Source organism: Cannabis sativa, chromosome 4 (genome assembly GCF_029168945.1).
Source record: "Cannabis sativa cultivar Pink pepper isolate KNU-18-1 chromosome 4, ASM2916894v1, whole genome shotgun sequence".
NCBI classification, from domain to species: Eukaryota; Viridiplantae; Streptophyta; class Magnoliopsida; order Rosales; family Cannabaceae; genus Cannabis; species Cannabis sativa.
Window position 1 is genome coordinate 12,436,636 of NC_083604.1, and position 26,650 is coordinate 12,463,285.

The following is a 26,650-nucleotide window of genomic DNA, read 5'->3' on the forward strand; positions in this document are numbered from 1 at the left end:
TATATGACTGAGAGTGCAATTCCAAGTTCTATGAGTGGATGCAACAAGGAATTAATAAGTTACGAAATTTACTTGGTGAATTCTAGTTCGGCTTATTGAAAGCTCGGTTGTATAGGCCCATGGTCCCCATACTAGTTGAGACCATACTGCTTGTAAGACTCAGATAATTCATTTTAATTAATCAATTATAATTTTAAAATTAGACTATGTCTAGTTTATGAATTTTCACTAAGCAAGGGCTAAATTGTGAAGAAAAGAGATTCTAAGTTTTATTTATTAATTGGAAGACTTTATTATGTCTAATTAATAAATATATTAAATGGTAATTTTATTTGATAATTAATTTTAATTATTAAATAATTAGTTTTGGCATTTAAATGGTTAGAATTGGAAAAATGGTATTTTTGAGAAAATAAGAGAAAATTGTCAAAATTGGAAAAATACCCAAGTGGGGCCCACTAACTATGGCCGGCCACTTAAAGGGAATTTTCCACTTAATATTTTCACTATTTTAATGCCTAATAAATCCTAACCTAAACCTAGTGGTTGCCTATAAATAGATAGTGATGGCTCACACTTAAAAGATGATGAAATTTCTTGCCTTCAGGAAAAATTGAGCCATCTATTCTATACCCATAGCCGAACCACTTCTTCTCTTTCTCTCTTCATATTTTCATACCCTTTATTGATAGAGTGAGTGCCCACACACATCAAGTGGTATCTCAATCATAGTGTGGAAGGTTGTGAAGAATCCAGAACCAAGAGAAGGACATTCGGGCTCAGAGTTTGGTGATACTCTACGACAGACAGGATACAAGGGTTAGAGATCTGAACGGAAGGAGCCATTATTATTCCACTGCACCTAATGTAAGGTTTTCTAAAACTTTATATGTGTTTAATTTCATTGTTTTAGAAATTCATATTTAGGATGTTAAACAACATACATGGTAGTAAATCTAGATCCTGGTAAAACATATTCTAACATGGTCGTCCTCCGACCACCAACCAATGCCATGAAAGGGAATGAGGGCATACCTTTGATTGTCGACATGGTCTTCAATCTCCTGGACTTCGAAAATCCCTAGTAGGCAAGATGTCCTTGCTCTCAGAGTCTGGCTCGGCCTGTTCGTGATGCATAACCATTAGTTGGGTGAATCTAGCATTGGCGGGGCCAATCTAGTGAACAGTTTGCTTTGTACGAGCCACATTTTTTAGAGTGAAATGAATAACTTTCTAAAGGATGGTCTGCGACGGTAACCGCAATTTTTGCCTTGACCTTAGGGCGAAGAGAAGGTTCAGGGTCTGCTTTTGGCAAAGTATTTGGGATGTTTGATCGGACAACGTATATCAAGCTAGATGGAAAGCATTTCCTCCGACAAAAATTGATTCGTTTAATCAACACCCAAGACTAAGAGCCAGCCACAAAAATCATAAGGTTGGTCGTCCTCCAACCACCAACTAGCGCCATGAAAGGGCATGAGGGGATACCTTCGATTGTCGACATAGTCTTCAATCTCCTGGACTTCAGGATCCCTAGTTGGCAAGTTGTCCTCGCCCTCAGAGTTTGGCTTGGCCTGTTCGTGACACATAACCATTAGTTGGGCGAATCTAGCGTTGGCCGGGCCAATTTGGAAAATAGTTTGGTTTGTACGAGCCACGTTTCTAGAGTGAAATGAATAACTTTCTAAAGGATGGTCTGCGACGGTAATTGTAATTTCCACCTCGACCTTAAGGCAGAGAGAAGGTTCAGGGTATACTTCTAGCAAAGTATTTGGGATTTTTGATCGGACAACGTATATCCAGCTGGACCAAAAGTATTTCCTCCAACCAAAATTTTGCTCCAAAATAAACCTACCGTACACGTCTCCACCGATTTGGTCCAAATAGATATGGTATTGGACAACTGGGATAGAAGGTCTAATTTCCTCGCTCGAAACTTCCAACTCCTCAAAGCTAGAGGAGGAGTTGTTGGTAGAGGGCGAGGGTGATGCCCAGAGTCTCGGCTGGTCTTCGAAGAGTAACTGTAAAAGGACATTGTCAATTCAATTATTACCTTCCCAAAAATTGTTTGGATTCATCTACAAAAGAAAGAAGATGAGGTAAATACTGGACATAATAGAAAGAAGGTTCTTTCGGAAACAATCTATATATTCCAACCAAATGAACATACAAATCAAAAGAAAAGGTTTCATCAGAATGATGAAGAACCTGATTGAAAGTTGATCAAGAACAAGATATAAAAGTAAGAAAATGAAAAAGAGATAAAAAAAAAAGGAATAAATGATTGTATTTTATATTTTTGAAAAATAAATAATAAATAAAATTTGTGAGAGAGTGTAAAAGTGTTAAAAAAACAAGATATAAAAATTTACACTTATTATAAATACATTTTTATATATGTATATATACAAAGATAAAAAAAAATTAGTTTGCGAAAAAAAAAAAAAGAGAGAATTAGAAAAAAAAAATGAAAAAGAAAAATAAAGCGAGAGAAGAGAAAGAAAAAAAAGTCACACTTAAGAAAAAAGTTAACCCAAGCTGACTAAAAAAACGATATAAAGAAAAAAAAGTTTTTTTTTAAAAGTTTTAATAAGTAAAAAACATTAAAAAAAATTAGGTAGTGGAAGTCTATATATAAAAAATCACTTGTCAAAATATAATATAAATTTTGGTGCAAATATCTTTTTTTAATTACAATAATATATATACCCAATTTTCTTTTACGGTTGGAAGCTTATTTTTTTTTTTCTATAAATACTCACTAATAGTTATTTATTTTTCAAACTAATTATTCTTCTATGTCTTGAAATCGAAAGAGATGCTACTGCTTCTTTTTTCAATCTCAGCTTTTGATTTTTCTGAGCAGCTAGAAGAACACGAAGAAGAAGAAGAGGAAAAAGAAAAGAAAATAGTAAAAAAATATTAGTTTTTAGAATAATTTATTTAGTTTTTATTTTTTAATTTTAAATGTTTTAAATCAAACTTAAAATTTGGACCAATAATTTATAAATATGTGACTGTTTTAATAAGTAAACCACTCAGTTACAAAAAAAGACTAATAGACTTACAGAAAATATCACTTTAGAGATTATTACTTTTTTTTTTTTTTTTTTTTTGAGATTGTGAACGTATCTACATCATATTGAACTTTTTGGGAACTTTTACGGTAATTTTTTTTTTTTAAAAAAAACAAGAAAAAAAGCTACCATTGATATTATTTTTTTACGAGTATAATTATTGAAAGTTTTTTATTTTTACACTTCAAGATAGTTTTTTTTTTATAAAATTCTACACAAAAACTATTTTATAAAGAATACGTATAACAACCCATATAAAAATAACATGCAATCGAATCTACAAATAAAAAAAAAAAATTAAAATAATATATAAACTAATTTTCCATAATCATTTTAGATACCAAAAATACAATTACGTAAATACAAATACTACGCGCTCACCTAAAAACCTCACAGGGAACACCTCACCAACTAAAATTGGTTATCCAGCAGAGTCATACCAAGATTATCCTCTCAAATAGATCTTTTGTTTAATTAGGCAGCCACACGCGCACGTTCTCTTTCTCTAAAGGCACGCGCGTACTGGTGTTTATGTGTAGAAGATAAGGTAAACACGTCAAACACGGGCCCACGTTATCACCACCGATTTGACTGCACCTCAAGTCTCAATCGCGTGTGATTTCACGCGCACCCTTTGTTACTGGTGGGTTCCCACTTATTAATCATAGAAAAGCAACTCCAACTCAACTCCTGATCCCCAGCTCTTTTTTATCCATTTTCGCTTATTCTGCTTTTTCTCTTAATATAATCCAAATACCTAACAGAAAAGAAAAAAAAAAAAAAAGGAAAACTACGTGTGGTGCTTTTTTCGAATTCCACCGCCGCGTCTTATTTCTCTGTCCAGAATAATTTTTCCCGAGAAACAAACAAAGCAACCCTATTAGAACTCGCCACTTGTGTTTTGCGAAAAAGATAGGCTCAGAGAAAATTCTCCCCAATCGACCTATTACGCAGTTGGATAGAGTTTCCCAGTTTTATCCATTTGCCTCGGTTACAACAAATAATTAATTTTTTTTTTAATTTGATTTTATTTCTATCTAGAAGTAATTTCACGACTAGGAAAAATATTTTCCTTCTGATACTCAATTTTCTCGGGAAAAAGGAACTAGACAAAATGATGAGAAGGCAACAAGATCAGCAGTCGGGGGTTTTGTATGAGCTTTCATCTCTAGTCCTCAACATCCTTCGATCTCCTCCATCGCCGATTCCGTTTTCCGATCAGTTACCGGAGATGCCTCCGACGCGGAGGTTATCACCGACATCCTCGTCCTCGGCGGCGTCGCAGATCTCGCCGGCAGGGTTTGCCTCGCTCTTATTAGGGATTTCTTTGGCTCTGATGCTTTGTGGGTCAGTAACTTTCTTCATCGGATTCATATTGATGCCTTGGGTTCTAGGATTGGTGATGGTGTTCTACGTGGCTGGGATTGTTTCGAGCCTCTCCATGTTGGGTCGCTCCATTTTTTGTTACGCCATGGGACCTTCTCAGCCCCGGAAGGAAATTCCTGGTAAGTTCATATCTCCTTTGACTTTATTTAAATCTTCACGATTTGATCGTAACGTTCTCGCAATTTATGTTTTAATTATTTTATATATGAGATTTGAGAATTTCATCATTAATTTCTTGTTTGTTTACTTTGTTATCGATTGAATTTAATGAGAATATGCTTTCGTTGATTCATGTGAAGAGTTTTTTCTTTGGAATAGAAGAAAACCCTTTGATTATGAACTGGGTTACCTACCCTGGTATAATTATATCTCTGTTTTAAGACATTTTTCTTTAACTAGGCGGCTTTTTGAATTGGAGTAGCACAATAATATCTTTTGGATTTATATGCATGATCAATCATTGAATAAATATCCCATATGTCGCCTATGGAAAATTTGGGATCGTTATTTTAAAAAATGGTTATTGATTGGGTTAGGTTTCTATTAACGGACTGATTGATCAAAGCCTTATTTAAGTTGAATGATTTAGTCAAAAAACACATTTGTCTATACTCTGTACTTCTCTGTTTTTCTCCTAGTTTTTATTTTTTATCATGTTTGTAACATAAACCTGAACTGAGAAATCCCTTTTTCTCTTTTGGATTGTTCATTGGCAGAGAGCCTCATAATCAGTATTACCTCAGTACAAGCTTTCATTGTTTGTGTTGATATCCCCAGTTCATTTGTAACATAAAAAAATGAACTGGGAAAAAGAAAACCCTTCTTGCCTTTCGGGTTGTCCATTGGTTACTCTTTAGTTAATACTTCTTACTGTCAAGCTTTCATTGTTTTCCTAATAATTTTTAACAGTCCAACCACCTATCTGTTACTGCTATCAATTGTCCTTTTTACAACGTTTCTCACTATTTATTTGTTATTATTGTAGCATGGAAAGTATTGTGAAGAGGATGAGGCGAGTCATAGGAGGAATTAAATGCTTCGTTAAAAGCAGAGCAGCACACAGAATATGTTGTTGTGGTTGATTGGTTGTTGTTGCTGCTGTGTTTAGATTCTAATGCGAAGTGAAGTTATAGAATCATCATCATCTTCTTCAAGAACTGTGGATAACCAATCTTCAAATCAAATTTTACTGAACTATGTGGATACAACTTCTTTTGTTAAGTTCAAATAGCAAATCAATGGAAGTGTTTATTATTTACTACTACTGCCCCAATATGAGAACATGGGATATGGTCTTTTGTTTTCATACTTACCAAATTAGCTCTCAAAGTTTCTTTTTTCTTCTTCTTTTTTATGTGTCATTTTAATCTGTAAATTTACATTATTATAGGCACTATTGTTATTGATGATGAGGAGGGCTGAAATGAGGTCAAAAAAGTGGAATCATATGCTTCTCACAAATACTAAACCTTAAAATAAAATGTTACATTAATCATGTTACCAGTTTTATTTGTTGGTTCTGTTCTAAATAATTTTCTCATGTGTTATGTTTTGTGGGGTCGTGGGATGGGAGTGTACTAGACTAAGGCCCCTCAATCTGGTGTGCAGTTCCAATGTCAATGGGGGGTCATATTGAGTCAGTCATTGAGATAAAGATGAAGGAAAAAGCAATTGCAACTATCTATTTATGAAGTCACTTTTTGCATTTTGACTGTTACTGATTTAACGTATTGCATAGCTGGATGAGTCAAGTCAAATCATCGTTATAAAATCACAAGTTGTGATAAGTATGATAATAATGAGAAGGCGCGGCTTGGCTTGGCTTGATGCTGCTTAGTTTTGAAAGATCAGCATTGAGCATATTATTGAATGAATGAACGATATCAGCTTGTCGAAACTTGGTCATTTTTCATAACACAATTTCCACGCGAATGCTTATAAACTTGTTCCTTATCATTTATTATTAGCTATTTATTTCGAGATGTTTTGGGTGTTTGACCAAAGTATCTGAGCCTTGGGTCGGGGGAAACAGAGTATGACCAGGTTATTGAGCCCTGGGGGCAACGCAATTAAATTAACTCAAGTACGGACCTATGTAAGTAATATAATCAAAGCTCATTTATGTTATTGTGTCACGTGGTCTACATATATATTACGTGGCGAGCCACGTAAATATTAGTTTTATATAAGTTCTAGTGGTTTTTGTTTAAGAATTCAGTAACTAAGCAACGACAACAACAATAGTAGATAGATCTATTTAAGTTTTTCATATTTGTAAAGAAATAAAAAATAAAGTTTAAGTTAAAAATAAATAATATTTAATCTAGAGTAATAAGAGATCAAAACAATCAGCAGTTTGGGGTCGCATCAATTGTAAGGCAGTAAGTCAAATCTTAAATACTAAAAAAAACTTTGAGATAACTTGCCAACAATGTTTCTCACGTTTAGTTCTTCTTCTTCAGCTTTTAAATCTACATTAAATCTTCCTTTTAGGAGCCTCTTAAATCATTCTTGTACTATGAAAGACATCATATAAGCAATCAACTTTGCAGGTCTGGCTACCCTTTATTTATGTTAGAACATAGCTGGGCAGAGTGTACCAAAATTTTTAAAGTTACTTCTACACATACCATAACCACAATATAGATGCCTCAAAAAACAATAAATATTCTTAGCAAGGAACTTGAAGTAAGTCTATAGAATTTGTGGTATTTTAGGTAAATAATACTGTAGAAAAAGCATATATCCAAACAGCCAAAGCATTTAGCAAATGAGTGACACAATGAAATGGTTCATTTTCATACCTTGCACATCGGAAAGCATGGTCCTTTCACCCAACAGAGTCAAGAAATTAGATCAAACTAACTCAAAAGTTAATAAACTAAAAATGTATAAACACTCACTCATATCTCGTGTACTTGTTAGGGATAACATTATATTAACTCCATGATCACAGAGGTTCTCATCACCTAATGTTATTCAGATCATCTCATCAATCAAAACAAAAAAAAAAAGGTATTATCATTTGTTATGAAGCAATTACTTATAAGTATTGGGATTTAGCAAGAGCATACTGACTGACCATACCGTGATGAGAGGAACAACAAATTCTAAGCTCCTCCAAGTCTCCTCATGCTAAGAACCTGACAATAAGAGTCATTGAGTCATTTTTAACATGGTTAGTTAAGTGATTGTTTCATTTGAACACTTTTGCAAACACAGTGTGCATTGTCTCAGAATTATTTCCATATTTCAAATAGAAATTAGTCAAAACTATTTTCATCAATGAGAACTATTTATGAAAGTTTATGGCAGAAATTTCATGCGATCCACCAAACACCAAAGGAAAAAAAATAATAGAAGAACAATTTGACCCAAGCAATAACAACGTACTAAAGAAAATGAACAAAAAACAAAGATAGAAAGCTTTTAATTGAAATTAATATATACCTTGTATGGACACAATTTCTTCCTGAGTCAGCAAAGAGAAAATCTAGACTCACTCTTGCAGGTTCTTTGCAACCCCCTAATTCAGGAACAAACAGGGCAAGAATTGGATCGGTAGGAGACCAATCGAAATCCATCACATTCTCGACCTTCAAGGATTTCTTATCAAGAAGAAAGAAGTTTCTTCGTCTCATAAACGAGAGATCGCATTTTTCCCCGACCTTGCAAAATATTTATCTTCTTTTCCACCACCCCATCTGAAAAATCATGTAACCCATTAATGTATGATGTAAAAAAACACAATCATAATGTTGTAAATAACATTGGCAATATCAATATCAAGAGGGAAAATATATAGTACTTGAAAACGATGTGCCAAGATACCCCTGACACACCACCGCTTCCTGCAATTGCAAACTCATCGGTTGTGCCCTTGAAATCTCTCATAACCTTTCCAGTTCTTACATCAAAAATATTGATGACAACTCTATGCACCAAAAGTTCTCATAAAATATGAGAGAGAGAGAGAGAGAGAGAGAGAGAGAGAGAGAGAGAGAGAGAGAGAGAGAGAGAGAGAGATAGATTTAAATCTAGATCTAGAAATAGAACTTAACGGAGATCTCTAGAGGGACCGCCGATTGTGTGCTCGGCCGGTGGGCGGAAGTGCTGGGTCGGAGATGAGAGAGAAGGTCGGAGATGAGTCGTGGCTTGAAATGGGTTACGTTTTATTTTGTTTTTAACTACCGAAGTATTAGGTGCAACAATATCTGAAACAAATGAGTTGCGCCATATGAGAGTATATTCATTCTAGATAATTATTTAATTATTGATAATCGTTATTCAATAATCCTTCAAAGGGAGAAAAAAAACTTGAAATCCAATCAATGTACCTTTAAGAACCATTTGTAAAATCTTGAAATTGAAATTGTCCATTAAAATTGAAAGTTGAAACTCACCTGGCCAAGAAGAAGAATGCACCGTTCTCTTTATTAATATCAAATTATTCAATAAAACTTTTAAAACTCCATAGGAGTGCCACAAAATGGATTGAACATTGATATTTGATCGTTCAATGGGATTTATCCGATTTGAATTTCATGGCTCGGTGTTCATAGAAAGAGTGGAGGAGGCACTTAGAGAGGAACTGAAGTCCGGTGTATTAGTCGACTGGGAGTGGGAGTCGACTGATCCTAGTCGATGATGATGTGACTGAGAAAAATTAGATTTGGCTTTTCGTGTTAGGGTTATACAATTCATATACGATTCAAAATAATATTAATTTTTAAAACATTAATATTAATATATTTAGATAATAATAATACTAACAGTCTTATTTGATACGCTTTGTTAGAGAGATATGTGCCTAAGATGATTTTTTTTTAATTTAAAAAAAGATTATTTAATTTTTGGGTTTAATTATTGGGTTTATTTGTTAACGGAAGATCAAACATATTAACATCGTTAAATTTAACAGAATATTCTTTTATTTTTAAGGTATATTCTGTTAAACCAAGAAACCAAGAAATGCCGTTAGATAGACACTTTTAATATATAAAGATATTAAAATATATAACTTACGGAATTTTCCTATTCTCTCCCACAAGTTAAGATGTGTTAACTTCTCAGAAAAAAAAAAAGGTTAAGATGTGGTAAAAGGTAATTATGGTCCTTAATACATTGTGTTATAAGATGATTTTTTCACATAAAATTTTAAATAGGAAAAAAATGACGTGTCAAGAAAGTTAGCTGACAAGGTATCCTCATATAATAGAAGTGTGTGTAAAAGTAAAATTGACACAAAATCTAGTCGCACACTATACATTAGAGAAAGAAGATAGAGAGAAGTTAACACAGTAGCGACATATATCGAATATATGCGATGGATCAGTGTTTCTCTCCGTGCCCTATGTAAAGACCGCATCTTTATAGTGATTAATCCAAATGATCATTGTAAGCAATAACTCTTCATAGACCCATGAGTCCTATATGTTGTCAGTACATGAATGCCCAACACTTGATCGATATATTCACAGTCATTTCATAATTACTCAGTGCGTTTACAAGATTATAAAACCCAGAGAGGTTGTTGGGATTTTATGCCCTAAATAAAATTCATTTTAATATAATTTTATTTGTTATAAATAGAAAATTAGAAATCATTTATGTTTACATGTAGTTTTCATATTTAAGGTTTAATATACAATTTATGTTAAATCAAGAACATATAGTTATTCACAATTACAGTGATGTCAACACAATGGAAGGTAATTGTGATTATATGCTTCAAAAGTTAATGTCCCATGATTCATCAATGCACTGGATTTACACTAATGTGATAGTTATCAGTGCAGCGATAAAGCTTACTTACACCTTAGATAAGTGTTATGTTCTTTTTAGGACATTGACAAAGTATACTAGTATCGAATGTATGAAGTATACATTGGACTGAGACCGATATTGATCTTGGTAATGATATTATAATTTTACCATTGTATCTTTCTAAGTCAATATCACTGGTTGATCTTAGATCAAAAGGTCTTAATCCTTATACGGTTAGGTCGATCTCAAGAGTGTTATTTATGTTCTTTGATTTGTTCATTGAAACCCATACGGGTGAACACATACATTTTGGGAACATGATAGTACAATTGAGTGGAAGCGCTAATCATAGATATGGAATCTATAGCTTCTATATGGATATAGAAGTAAAATGATGATTTCCTTCGAGCTTGGCTTAATAGAAATAAATGGAAGAGCTCTTATTTCAGTAATTATATTAGTTTACTGAAATATCATTTATAGGAAGCTAAGTATTTTAAGTATAAAATACATTGAGGGGTGAAACTGTAACCTTACTCGATATAAATCATCTATAGATGATCTTTGATTATTGGGATTAGAACGATGGATAATTTTACTGCGTATCTATATCGTATATAATTGAGAGTGTAATTCCAAATCTTTAGTGGTACAAGGAGGAATTAATAAGTAAGGAAATTTACTTGGTAAATTGTAGATCTACTTATTGGAAGCTCGATAATATAGGCACATGGTCCCCACACTAGTTGAGATAATACTGCTTGTAAGACTCAATTAATTAATTTTAATTAATCAATTAATTATAATTTTAAATTAGACTATGTCTTATTTATGAATTTTCACTAAGCAATGGCTTAATTGTGAAGAATAGAGGTTTGAAGGATTTATTTATTAATTAAGAGACTTTATTAAGTCTGATTAATAAATAAATTAAATTGATAATTTTATTTAATAATTAAATAAATAGTTTTGACATTTAAAGGATTAAAATTAGAAAATATGGCATTTGTGATAGAAAAGGATAAGTAGTTGTATAAAATGGTTAAATAATAATTGGTGGGCCCACATCTTATGGCCAGCCACTTATGGTTCTTTTAGCCATTTATTTATCAATTTTTTAATGACATATAATTCAAATTTAAACCTAGAAGGATTCCTATAAATAGAGTGATAGACTCAAAACTGACAAGTGATAGACAGATGATGAATCATTAGCCTTTCAGTCGAAACTTGAGGCTTCTCTCTCTCTCTCTCTCTCTCTCTCTCTCTCTCTCTCTCTCTCTCTCTCTCTCTCTCTCTCTCTCTCTCTCTCTCTCTCTCTCTCTCTCTCATCCTTGTCCCTTCTCTTCTTCTTCATTTTTTGACCCATGTAGTGATAGGGTACATGCCTACACATAGCAAGTGTAGTACTCAATCATAGTGCGTAAGACTGTGAAGAATCCAACACCTGAAGGAGAATAGGGCTCAAATCTTGATAGTACTCTACGACAGAAAGGAATAAGGGTTAGTGATTTGAGTGGATAGAGTCATTTAATTCTGATGCAATCAATGTAAGGTTTTTTAAATTTTATGTGTTCAAATTCCATTGTTTTAAAAATTCATACTTAGGATGTTAAACAACATACATGGTAATAAATTTAGATCTTGGTAAAATAATCCCCAACAACTGGCCTCAGAGCCATGGTAATGATTTACTTTCATGAAATATAGATTTTAAAACAATGATTGTGTTGATTTGGATGTGTTCATGTTAGTTTATGTGCATATTTGATGATTGTATGGAAATTATGATTTTACGATGATAAATAGTTTTAGTTTTGTCTTGAAATTATTTTCTTTTGTTAAGTAGATGAAAAATTAATGAATTTAGGCTTTTAGGGCCCGTTTGGTACGCAGGATTGGACTGGATTGGACTGAAAAGGATTGGACTGGACTGGACAAGATTGGATTATGCTGAAAGTAATCCTGTGTTTGGTTTAAGAATGGACTGGACTATTTTATTTATTTCCTTTTAGAAAAAAAAAAACTTAAATTAAATAAAAATATATAATAATAAAGTAAAATTAAAATATATAATAATAAATAAATATAAATAAATAATTCGTAGCAAAAAAAAATAATATATCATATATAATTAAGAATATATCATAAATATATAATAAAATATTTTGTCATATTTTTTATTTAATAAATAATTAAAATAGTAAAATAAAAATACTTGAATAATATTTAATTGATTATCTTAAACACTAATTTAATCACTAATTTAATATAAATATTAATTTTTTAAAATATTTATATAAATTTTTTAGTAATTTAAAAATAATATATAATTTTATTGTCATATTTTTTTTCTTAGAATCAATTTAAGTAACTATTATTTAATTAATAATATTCTAAATTTTAAAAACTTATGTATAATAATTCAAAATTATACATTTTTACTAATTTTAATGAATAAGTTTTTGATAAAAAAATGTATAAATAAATGTGCGATAATTATTTCCTTTAAATTCTTATTAAATTTAAAATATATTAATAAAATTTAAATTAAAAAAACGATAAAAAAAAAATCTCACCTGCATGGGATAATTTATCCCACCCTGCTGGATGGGATAAATAATCCCAGACAGATGAGGTTAACTGGATTAGTTATCCAGACTTCTAACATGCCCAAACACTGAATTGGACAAATTAACCTGTTTAATCCAATCCAGTCATGCGTACCAAACGGGCCCTTACAGAATTTAATTTAGATTTTTATTGAATTAGTTATGATTTTTTGAATTTAGATGAAAATATCTCAATTCAGTGCACACGTGCTCGCGCGTGGATGCAGCTGTAATATTCAGATTAAATTAGTATTTAACTTTTTTTGGGGGATATAAATAGTGCGAGGATAGTTATCTCATTTATTTGTGTTGTTAGTGAGTAGAGATTATTGCTTAGAGTAGCTATACCAATTTTTTTTTTTTTAAAGAGAGTTAAAGTTGTATTAACTACGAAAGTAAAATATTATGATATTTCATAAGTAGGTAATCGTTTAATTAAAGCCCAATATGAAGGTCCATGTATTATAATATTTATTAGATTTAATTAATTGTACAAGTGGTATTAAATAATATTATTATCTAATTAATGTTAGAAAATTCGTAAGTTTAGAGAAATTCGCAGGTTTAGAAACTATTTTATTAAAATGATCATATCTATAGTTTTATAACTCCGATTGAGGTGATTCTAGTGGCGTTAGAAAGATAATTCAAAGATCTATAAATTTTGTAGAAATAGCTATATCATAATTCGTAATTTTTTTGGTGAAAACTAAGCCCTAAAGTTATGAGGTTGAGAGCTTACAATTTAAATTTAAAAGTTAAATATTTGTTTATTTAATAATTTATCATATTATTGTTATTATTAATATTATTCATAAAACTAAACCTACCTAATGGGAGTCAGGATAGTATTGGTTTCATTCAACCTTAAAATTATATCGTTCTATTCTATTCTTCCCACCCATCTGAGCAAGACTAACCCTAAAATTTTCAAGTCATCTTTCCATTGCATCCTTAGCCAAATCTATACCACTCTTCACTCTCATCTTTGATCACCATTATCACATGTCTATTGATCCAACCAGCTTGATGTATTTGAGGTAAGAGAAACTCTACATTTACTTATTTATTGATCACAATAGGAGAATATTCGTAGGTCTCCTTTTCTTATTTTTTTAGAATAAAACATGTCTCAGTAAAACTGTCATATCTCTTTAAATACTCATCCGATTCTCACAATCTTGGTACCTATAGAAAGCTTATTGAATTTTTCATAATTCTTATGAAAAAAGGTTTTACTTAATCGAAAATTATCTATGTCAAAAATTAGTATTTCTATGCTGCTTATTGTAAACTAGTAAACATTCCGCGCTTCGCGGCGGATATATAAAATATTTTAAATAATATATAAAAAATAAATTGTGTATTCTATAAAAAAAATACTTTTCCTATATTCTACAAAGTAAAGAAAAAAACTTCACACAATATATAGTTATAAATACATATATATATATATAAATAATTGAATAATTATTTAATTTTTTAAAAAACAATTAATTTAAGATAGATATTTTAATAGAAAATTTATTAAAATAATTATAAAATTTTAATTTGTAATTTTATGCTCTAATAAAATATAAAAAAAATTGAGAGAATTAAGTAGAAAAAAGAAAAATAGCTTAAAGAGATTTTAAACTGCTACATCACCGCCTCATACTTCTCCTTAATCTATATATATAGATATATAGATTTGTAGGTAACGTAGCCGCCTTTCGTGCGGCGATGAAATATCATTTTTATGCAAAAATTTAGATATTTTATTGGTTATTATTTTATATTTATGAATTATTATTAATAAAATATTGTAAACTTGAAATGATAAATTAAAAACTTAAATTTAAAATTTTAAAATATTTAATTTACTTAAAATATTAAAATTAGGTATAAAATTAAAAATAGAAGGAATTATTTATTTAAATTCAAATTTATATTAATTATTAAGTGTATATAAATTATTTAAATATTTTTAATTGATATTATTATAAAATTTAAATTATATGTCATAAATATATTAATAAATATTTATTAAATTTAGTTAATTCGGGTATTTTTTTATTTGTTTATGTTAATATAAAAATTATAATTTCACCATATTTTTGTTATGATATTTTAAATTTAAATTTGATATTTTCTTATATATTAATTTCACCGTATTTTTATTCGGATATTTGCTTGAATAAATATAATAAAAATTTGTTATAAAAATAAATATAAAAATAATATACTCTAATATCTATTATAATATATATTATTTATCCAAACTAAACTATAATTATATTAATACTAATTTTAATCAATGCCCCTATCGTAAATTATTTTTATATGATACACCTCTTATTAACTCTTTATATTATATGGATTTTATAAGAAGGTAAAGAAATAAATAAATAGATATTTTAAAATGAATATGATATTTTAAATTTAAATTTGATATTTTTAGATTATATATTAATTTTTATTAGGGATATTTTTATTTTTTTCTATAATTAATTATTACTTTTATTTTTGAATAAATACTAAATTTGGTTTTGAATTTAATTTTTAGAATATTAATTGATTCATTATTTTGGATATATTTTGTTTAAAAAAAGTAGTTCAGATATTTTTTTAATTATTTATTAATTTGATTTATAATTTTTGAGTCATTTTTAATGAATAATATATTTAAAAATTAGAATGACAAAATAAAATAGCTAAAGTAGTATTAATGAATAGATATTTGCTATAATAAATATAATAAAAATAAAAAATATAAAAAGAATATAACGACCCATCTTCTTATAGAAAGATAGTTTACAGATGAAATAAAAAATATTAATGAAAATTTTCTTTTGAAAAAGAAATAAAAAGAAAAAGAATGAAATCAATTAAATACCTTCATCATGATTATCTTCGTGTCATATAAATTTAATTAAAATTACCACAATTTATAATTTATATGAAAGAACTCTCTTTACATAATGTTTACAACGATATTTTGAATTTTTGATAATCCCATCATAAAGAATTGTAATCAAGAGAAATTTTTCTATTTTGTTTAATGATAACTAAATTTTAAATAAATTAAATTGAAATTATTTATATATATGACAATGGATAAATGTATAGAAAATTCATAAATGATTTCAAAAGTATTGTTATCATTATATATATCTTTCTTATATTTGTCATTACATTTAAAGTCGTCATTACTCTTTATTTGTGACATTTGTAGATAAATTTCCATGTTCTTTGTTGTGAAGAATGTGATATGTAGATTTTGATTTGGAGGGTAATGTAAGGTAGTAAGAGAAAGAAAGAGGGAGGGATATTAAAAAACGTGTGTGTAAACTATACACTATATACAATGATTATATTAACTTTAAAAATTAGATATTTTAAATAGATTTATGTTTAATTATTTTATAAATAGAATTAAAAGTTAAAAAAATGAGTCAATTAAGGAGAGAAAAGAAAAATAGTTTTGAAGAGATTTTAGACCGCCACATCACCGCCTCATACTTCTCCTTTATATATATAGATTGTTTTTTTTTTTTTCATATTTTCTATATAAACAGTAAAATCCAAATATCTCTCTGAATAATGATCTGATTCTAGAGATCTTCATACCGTTGAAAAGATAATTCAATTTTCTAAATGTTTTATGAAGAAACTATTCACCAATTATTGATTATTCTAAGTCCAAATTATTATTTTATTGTTGTAGTTCGAAATCCATTTGCTTCAGGATTTCTAAAAAACTGTTTCGGTAAAATATCTATATTTCTTGCGTTATAATTCCGATTTTAAAGATTTTTGTGTCATTAAAAAGGGAATTCGATTTTCTAAAACTTTTATGAAGAGGGAGTATTCTCTGATTTGGAATATTTCAGTATCAAAACTTTGTATTTTCGATGTCTCCTGTGATTTGTTACCCTATATTCTTTCTCAGGAATAGTTTCAGTAAAACTATCATAACTCTCTTAATTTTAATCCATTTTTAATGATCTTTATATCATTGGAAAGATAATTGAATTTCCTATAATTTTTATGAAGGAAACTTTCACTGAATTAGTATAGTGATTGGTCAAAAATAGTATTCTTTCTGCTATAGTGTAAGAATGTAAATTTTAATGTTAGGGCCTTGACACATGTGTTGTTATAGGTAGTAGTGATGAGATGACAAGTCTTAAGCAGTAGGATTTGAGGTAAGGAAATTAGATAGTTTTGTATGTATTTATCTGCATAAAATTAAATTCTTTATGTATTGAAATATGATTTATGAATATGTATATGGTACTGAGAATGTATGGTATGGACACAATATGAGTTTGTGAATTGATACATAGATTATGGTTGTATGACTTGTATATGTTGTATGTTGTATTTGTATGTTTCAGGTTGTATGTTGTATGGTGTATTTGTATGTTGCATGTTGTATGTTGTATGCTAACGTCTCAGGTAAAGTGAGGGACCGTGGTGGGGTATGATACGGGATAAGGTCGTTGAATGTAGAGATACCCTACCCTGCATTTTACTGAGTCGTGTATGAGATTTTTATGGTGGGGTATGATACAATGATGTTACTGTTGAATATAGAGATACCCTATCCTATAACAATGGTAGGACTGCATAGGCCCAGGTTATTATATGGGCAGATTAGGCCCAGGATATTGTAGGGCCAGGCTAGGCCCGTGTTATGTAAGTAATGGCTATGATATGCCAATGTTATGGTAATGACATTATTATTTATAGTATTGATATGATTATGTTATGAGTATGATATTAGAGTTATGATCTATGTATATATGTATGGTGTGAACAATTAGTATGGACCTATATGATAAAGGTTTCTATGTATACAATTATTTGGTTATGGTTATAAAATAAGGTGTATAATATTGCTAAAACTTAATAAATACATTAATGGTATGTGTGATATTATATGGTATTGTATGATAAGCATTTCCTTACTGAGCTTTTAGCTCACCCCCTTACTTTCCCCCTACAGGTATTAGACAGGGAAGTATGTATAGTGAGCAGGGTGAGTTCTGGTACGTATACTGTGAGTGGCTACGGACGGGCAAACGATCTAGAACGTCGGTGGTGCCTTAGCTTTATTTTATGTAGTTGATAAATCTAAACAAAGTGGAAATGTATTATTTAAAATCATTTATTTATTGTATTTTGTTTTACAAATGAAGGATCCTTCTCTGTTGCATTTAGATTTCTAAAATCCACTATTGTACTTCAAGGATTTTTTTTATCTTTTCAAATTATGCATTTAAAATGGTATTTTTGTAAAGTAAGACAAAATATCGGGGCATCACAGTTGGTATCAGAGCCGATCGTCTGTTAGCCCGAAGAATACTCACAGTATACATACAGAAGATCGAAAAAGACCCCTCTCACTATGTCGTCTTAAGTATTCTATGATTAGTTAAAATCTATGCTAATAATGTTTGAATAGTGTGTACACTGAACTAGTAGCTTCTTAGAACTAGAGCTCATATGGATGTTTTACTTAGTGAATTACAAAATATTCTTCTTATATAGATAAATGAAGGGTAGCACATAAGAATGGTTTGGTCCATACTCAAGAATGGCAATATCAACACCATTGCAAACTAAACTTTGGAGAAGACTAAGATGGGCTACACAAACAATTTTGAGCCTAATCATAAGGAAACGTGAAATTAGGATATTGTTCAATGTATAGCGATTATTATTAATTTTCTGATAATAACCACACTTGGAGCACTCTTTGCAACTGCCTTCTATGATTACTAAATCATTGTTCTTAGGAATTAAAGAGAAGGACTACACAGAAAAAGACATCAAGATTACTTTATGACTACGAAAAAAAATCTAGTATTGAATACACCGGGATAGGAAGAACCGTTCTCTTTTCTTGCAAATGGTATCAGAACCTTGACCCAGCCGGAAGTGTGGTCGACGAGGATGTAGGACCCCGTAAGGGGGGATGATTGTGACAGTCAGTAGTCCTCTGATCCGTAAGGGAAAATACCGGGTAAGCTGTGCAATCCCACACCGCCTGGGGAAGGTCAAGTGGGATGATTCTGAGACTGTGTAGGTATGGGCCTACACAGTTGAAGAGGGCTTAACTGGATTGATTGGTACTACCTATATCAACAAGGTGCATCTTGTTTTTCGGTAGCCCATCACGAAAGAACTCCACAGTTAAGCATGCTTGACCTGGGGTAATTTTAGGATGGGTGACCTCCTGGGAAGTTTTCCCAGGAAGCGTGTGAGTGAGGACAAAGAACGCTGGAAATACTCATGTTGGTCTGTAGGGACAGTCATCAATCCAAAAAGTAGCCAGAGTGACGTACTCGTGTATAAGAACCATTCATGAGTTCGTGTGTGTAAGGGCCCAATGAAGGCTTGAAGCGAGGACGTTACAGAAGGGATGCACCTCAATCAAGACCGAGCTTCAGACAACTTGCTAAGTGCTTTGGCAGTTTGCCATTGTTCTCCTGTCAAAGCTGTGCGAGGTGCTCACCCTGCAGTTTCAAAAGAATGGCTAGATAAGGCATTATAGAAAAGTAAATGTAGGTATTATAATAACTAACCTACTTGGACGATGATTAAAATCTATTCTAACTCCTGGTACACCGGCTGCATAAAATAATTTTGTTTTCCAATCTTCCATATTGGAAAGCGCACTCTCAAACCCATTTATTTTTGCATTTGCCCATTTTCTAAAACAATAAAAACTATTTTAGTTACCAATATTTTTTATGTCATAAAAATAGCTAAAATCCTCAACTATAGGATCTGCATAGCCATTCTTTTTGTATAATGCAAAGAATCCCACGATGATTCTATAGTTGCTCGAGGTAATTTGAAAAGGTGCAATGTCATAGTGGTTCAGGATGGCTTTACGAAGTGGTGGAATGGAATAGTAACTATGCACTGGAGGATCGAATTGGGCCAACCACAACGTCTGTGTTGATGATCTCATGGTTAGTAAAAGGACAATAGGGTCGTTGATTTGTAAATAGCTTCATGCAACCAGTTAAAATAAGTTGTAACTTCTTGAAGGTTACTAAGTCAGGTTTTCTTGTTTTAGAAAGGAGATCCTCATGGGAAATTGGTTTTTCTAAAGGTACATCTTCATCACTTAAAGACTTTGCTTCTTCGTTGACTTCTACCCCAATGTCCACGTTGTTTCTCTCCCAAGCACGTAGCTCAATCTCATGATCCAATTCCTTAACATCGTTGTTAAAGAGAACAACCACATTAATATAACTTCCTTGCACATATATAGTTGATTCACTTCCTCGCATTTCAACCACCACGGGCCCTTGTAATTCCCTAAACTTGGGAGAAATGGCATCCATGGACATTGAGGCTGGGTTTTCATGAGCAACCTCCTCAAAAGGCGATTCCGAGAAGAAAGTTGCCACTATTATTGGGCTCATCGTCGAATGCACCCCCTTGAGATTGATACTCCTAGCTGTCCAAGAGATCACTCATCTGAAAGATAGAAGATATTTTCAGTGTGTTGTGCGTAAAATTTAAAGGAGTATCCTCACCTGTGCGATGTCACTAAATGTGGCAAGTTTTTCAATATAGCTTCTGGGTAAATACAAGACCATTTAAACAGTTCTAAGTGAAAACCTACATGTATGTGCGAGCATTCAAGGTATTCTTCATTTTTCTCGATTATTCAAGATGTTCTAATTGTAATACTGTGACTATTCAGTGAGGCATAAAATAAAGATGCAATTATTCAACACACAAACATAAATAAGGTGGTTTCTTTTTCAAAAGAATACATATTCGGTCTATATAAGGTCATACGTTTAAATGCCTAGAGTGAAGCCTAATGTTCATGTCTTTATACTAAGAAAAATACCCAACATACATGCAGACATTCAAAGAACTTTACAAAAAAGAAAAAAAAAATCAAGAAGAACCTACCTTTTTTATCCGAACACACACCAATTTTGGAAGCTTGAAGACAAGAATAAGAATCCTAAAACTTTGAATCCTTGAGTAACTTTTCACCTTCAAACTAAGGAAAATTTCAAAACTTCTTTGAGTAAAATGAAAAGAGAGGGAAATGAGCCTCTCAATTTTGAACTTTGGGGTTTTTATAGGTGTCATAATATCTCGTTGAGATCACAACACGTGACATCTGAAGGTTAAGAGTCGCCTCATCAAACAACTCAGAAAGAGCAAAATTAAGCGTCCCTTCAAAAGGCACAAACCCTGAAGGATTTTGATGATGTGGCACCACTGAACTATAAAACCATAATTACCAACTGCCATTAAAGAAAATCTTAATAAACATCACTCGCAGTGTGACAAATTGATTGTATCTCGGGATAGTTTCTTCATATGACAAAATTATCATCATGAAAACTAAGAGCATGTGTTATAGGATGAATTTTTCACGTAAAATAACGAGTACAATCTCGTATTTGATCAATAAGTGGAGCCCATTCCCTAATAGAAAAAAGATAACGTGTCAAGAAAGTAATCGCGACTGGGTATCCTTGCATGATAGAAAATAACGTGCGACCGAGACAAGGTCTAGTCGCACACTATGCCTCACATAGTAAAAGAGGAAACAATTGAGACATAGAGAGAGGTTGTATATTTTCCTCTGACAACACATTATTGTAATATCGCTATTAGTGTAATTGATTCTATATGTTTTACTTTAATAATAATTATAAAAAAGTTACCAATATAAAATTATTTATATGATATTATCTCATAGTGGTGCTTGCACCATAATGGCTAATAAGACCATCTTCAACCCAATATGTATTATTTATGCTAAATATAGCTCAAAATATGCACCAAAGTTACATTTAGCCTAATTTTTGTACTTGTGCTCCAATGCATGAAAACAAATCATTAAAAAAAAAAAACCAATAAACAACTAATGTTTATTAAATATATGTTTTTTTTTTTTTTTATATTTTAATATTTTTTTTTTGCATTATACAAATATAAACGAACCAACTAATAGAGTAACTTATATTACAACCCAAATCTAAATTAATAACAATCCCTGTAGTAATTATTGGAACAACTCAAATCGTAAAAACGTAAAATACAATTAATTTTATTTATTTTTTTATGGTTAATATTTTTTGATAAGAAAGTAGGATATAATTTTTCTTTTCTTTTTGATTTTTTTTTAATGTACGAAGAAAATAATAAACTATAGGTAATGAGAAGGAATGAAGCTGTGCAACTAAAACTCAGTAATTTGTTTGGCAGTTTTTCATTGATGGGTTCGTTTATATTGTTTCTTTATCTTGTTGAAGATACTTTGGGGATTCTATATGCTTGTCCCAAGTGAAAAGCCAAAACAAAACAAAGGATATAATAAGAACATGCTACGCTAATGCTGCTGCCCACCCTCTCGTTATGGATAACAACACTATATAAAATGCTGTAGTTCTTATAATAGTTACAAGTGTTTAAATGACACATATATAAATGTGTTCTATTGTTAAAATTTATTAGATTAATGCTACTCTAAATTTTTTATTACAATTTTTTAATTAATTTTTACGTTTGAAATACATACTAGAATATTTTATTCAATTTTTTTTCCATAGTGTTATTTGTTATAGTTATAACATTATCTTTATAAATTTTTAAATTTTTTAGACAATTTATAGTGTCGAAAAATAGATTTGAAATTTTTTGAGCACTAATAGTTTATTGAAATATCAATACTGTAAATTACTTTCAATTTTTCAAAAAATTTAAGAATGATATTGGAACAAATATTGCTGTAAAAAATTATTCTAACTTTTAGTTTAAGATATAAAAATTAAGTAAAAGATTATAATAGATAATATTAACTAATACTGAATATAGACCACTCAAAAAGCCCATTTGGCTTGGCTTGACACTCAACATTCGAACATTGTGGAAACAAGCTGCTCAATTGAGTCAATTCAGTTTCCATAGATATCACTGTCAGATAGTGTCTCACCTCACACGCTAGGAATATAATAATGTGATCATTAACATTAATGAAAATCATCAACTAAAATTGATGGGCTCACCTTTCCATTTGACAAAAAAGAAGATAATAATTAAAAAGGGAAATGATTTGAAATATATTGATTTTTTTTAAAATTTAGCAAAATAATTAAAGGGAAAAAAACAGAAAAATACAAAAAAAGAAAAAAAAAATTACAAAAATACTATAAGTCGGCCCATTAAACATTTATACAGTCCACATATAAATATTTACAAAAATACCACATGCACTAATCCTTCCGCTGTACAGAGCGAACGATGAAGATGAACATACCTCGATTGTTTCAAAACCGCAAAACAACCAAAATGAAACCAAAACGAGAAAAATACAACCATTAATTCTGGCGAAATCAACTGGAAAAGAAGACCTGCAATGATCTAAACAGAAAATGACGAAAAAAAATCAGAAAAACTGTGAAGAAACTGAAATTACACATTTGTTTTCTGTTTTATTCGATCAAAACAACTCCCCCTAATATCGAAATCCAGATTCATGAAATGTAGATCTGTAACAAACAGATCTGGAGCTCCCACCAAATCCAAAACAATGTATGATGTGAATTTTTTTTAAAAAAAACCTCATGAATAATACATCTACGTTATATACAGTTGCATTTTGATTGATTACTGGTTTCCAATATAAATATATTTTTTTAAAAACACAATAAGAAGAGTAAAATCGAATTAAGGTACAACCAATTACGTATAAGTCTGTTTATTTTTTGTTTTGGTTGCCTTATAGTTGCATTATCGTTTTATGATAGTTTATATATTATGCAGGAATTTAATTTGACGGGGACTAAGAAATAGTAGTTATACAGAGTAAGTTTTGTGCAAATAGTTGCATATTAGTTTTATAATGAAATAACATATGCAAGTAGCAAACCTGTAATAAAACTACAAAACAACTGTATACAAACTAAAATACAGGAAAAACTCTTTGAACATCAACATCCATGATAAATCTCATTGTTACCCATTGATGATATAAAAATGGACAGGAAACAACTAGATAAAAAACATATTAAAAAAAATACATACAGAAGGTGTTTACACTATTAAAAAACTATGAAAAAACTATTACAAAATGAGAAATCAATAAACACAAAACCCACAAAAGTTGAATATGAAAAAATTTCAAAAATGGGGGAAAACCTAGAAAAGCACAAACGAAATACACAAAAACGAGAAAAATGCAAAATACAACAAAATCTAGAAAAAGGGGAAAACTAAAAAGAAACAGTAAACAAACCTCAGTTCGAAGACCACCACCAATATTATCGTTTTTTTCAGCAACATCTTGAGCCATTTTTTCTTGGGCACCCACCTTCGATTTCTTCTTAGGAGGAGCTCGACCACGCTTAGATAATGGAGGAGCAAAATCAGAGTCATCCTCCTCCATAACAGGTCGTTTACCCTTGTTCTTATTAGCTAAGGATTTCAAACCCATTTTAGAGCTTTTCTTTTGAACGGGGGAAGGAGATGATGAAGAACAGGTAATAGCCATATATATACGGATTGAGAAAGAAATAGAAAGAGGGAAAACAGTTATGGGATTCGGTTACTGGGATTTAAAATAAAAAATTGAAGAACACAAAGAGGAAGGAAAATGGTGGGATCGTGGAGAGGGAATGTTCAGCAATTGAGGTTACTAAATTTAAAAAAAAAACTGAAAAGAAATGGAAAATAAAAGGAAAAAGAAGAAAAAAGAAAGGGAAATGATGGATGGTTGATTGATTGATAGTGGTCACACACATGTTTGATGCATGTGAAGAGTGTGCATGTGGTAAAATAGTAATAAAATAAAGATGAAGGATATAAATGTTTAGTTTACCGTGTAGTGGTATTTAGGTAATAAAGTTATCATTTTATATTTTTGATGTAAAAATTTCATAATTAAATATAATAAATTAACTAATAAAACTTATATCAATTTTTTAAAATTATATAATAATAAAATTAAGTTATGCAAATTTATTAATAAGCTAATTAGGATTTTTACCTTCTGAACTTTGACATGTACTAAATTATGCCCTTTGAATTTTTAAGGTCGTTAAAAATGCTCCCTAAACTATTGGGATTGTTGAATTTAAGGACTTTTATTCAATTTTAGTAAAAGAGTCAAACATAGATGAAAGTTCAGGGAGCATAATTTAGTACATGTCAAAGTTCGAGGGGCATAATTTGATAGATATCAAAGTCTAGGGAACATAGTTTAATACATAAATAATCACTGAAATAGCAAAATTGAATAAAATTAGATAAAAGTCCTTAAATCTAACATTCTCAATAGTTCAGGAAAAATTTTTAACGACCAGAAAAGTTCAGGGATTATGATTTGGTACATGTTAAAGTTTAGGGGGCAAAAATCTCAATTAATCTTATAAATATTACATATTATTATAATGTAACTACAACAAATGAATATATTATATCGTTAAATATATACAACTATAATTAATATATTGTTGTTTTAAAAACTAATATAGTGTAATAATAATAAAATTTTATATCATGTTAAAAAATTGTGAAAATCTCGAGGGTATTTTAGTCTCTCTCCCTCTCTTGTCTAGTCACCTTCTATTTGTCATCACACAGGGACATTTAGGGAATCTTTTTCGTTAGCATAAGGATTCATTATATTCATTTTTACTTTTACAAATTTGTCACGTGTTGGCCTTTGTATTGGTTGTATGGAATATTGTAATGATTGACCTCCGATTATAAATAAAGGAGAATGGCTCTCAGTATAGTGGGCTGAGATTTCAAAATAACCAATTTGTGTAATATCAAACTTGGTATCTGAGCACTGTAGGCTAACGCCATGGAAGATCCAAATACTACTCCAGCTCAACAACGTGATAACAGTGCAAGAACAACTATCTCTGAAGCATCTCGCCAGAATCCAGCCGCACCAAGTACTTCTCTTGCTGCTACAGCTCAGACGACAGTGACAACTTCCATTTATGCACCCTTCAACAGTATTCTGAGTCAGCCGTTTTCTTTGAGACTAAACAGGAACAACTTTCCTCTATGAAAGACGATAGTCTTCATATAATAAGGGGACACAAGCTAGAAGGCTTCATCAATGGCCAACGACCATGTCCATAATAGTTTATAACCACAGGTATTCCCAACTCTACGGAGTCTCAAATATCTGATAACTCAGAATATGAAAATTGGTTTGTTTATGACCAATTATTGATGGGGTGGCTCTATGGATCCATGACCGAGGGTATAGCCTCAGAGGTCATGGGTTGCCAATCTGCATCTGGCCTTTGGTCAACACTTGAGAAGCTTTATGGAGCTCATTGTAGAGATCACATGGATGAGCTCAGAACTAAACTTCAAACTGTGAGGAAAGGATCGGCATCTATGGCTGATTACTTGAAACAAAAAAGGATGTGCGCTGATTCTCTTGCTCTTGTAGGAGAACCTTTGCCTGAAAAACACTTAGTATCATGTTCTTGGTGGTTTAGATGTAGAATATCTCTTTATTGTAGTTCAGATCAAAGCCAAATCTCATATTTCCTGGCAAGAATTGTAGAATACTCTACATAGCTTTGACACCAGATTGGAGAGGCTCACAGGTCTGTCAAACTCAAACAAGATGAAAAACACTCTTGGAGCACTATCTGCTAACTATGCTCAAAAGCCTACACACAACAACACACCTCATTTCTCTAATACAAACCAACATGATGGCAAAGGAAAATCACCTCACTCTAGAGCAAGGGGCAGAGGTGGCTATCATGGTCGAGGTCGAGGTGGCAGGTTTGGAGGAGGCTCAAA

General features: G+C 30.9%; 1 protein-coding gene across 1 annotated transcript; it reads left to right on the plus strand.

Moving 5' to 3' along the window:
• The first annotated feature begins 3,771 nt into the window (after window positions 1–3,771).
• On the plus strand, window positions 3,772–5,958 carry LOC115713042 (uncharacterized). The gene is made up of 2 exons (XM_030641517.2): window positions 3,772–4,582; window positions 5,449–5,958. The coding sequence occupies exons 1-2, from the start codon at window positions 4,192–4,194 to the stop codon at window positions 5,463–5,465; spliced, it is 408 nt and encodes a 135-aa protein (XP_030497377.1). The 5' UTR covers window positions 3,772–4,191; the 3' UTR covers window positions 5,466–5,958.
• Window positions 5,959–26,650: the final 20,692 nt, after the last annotated feature.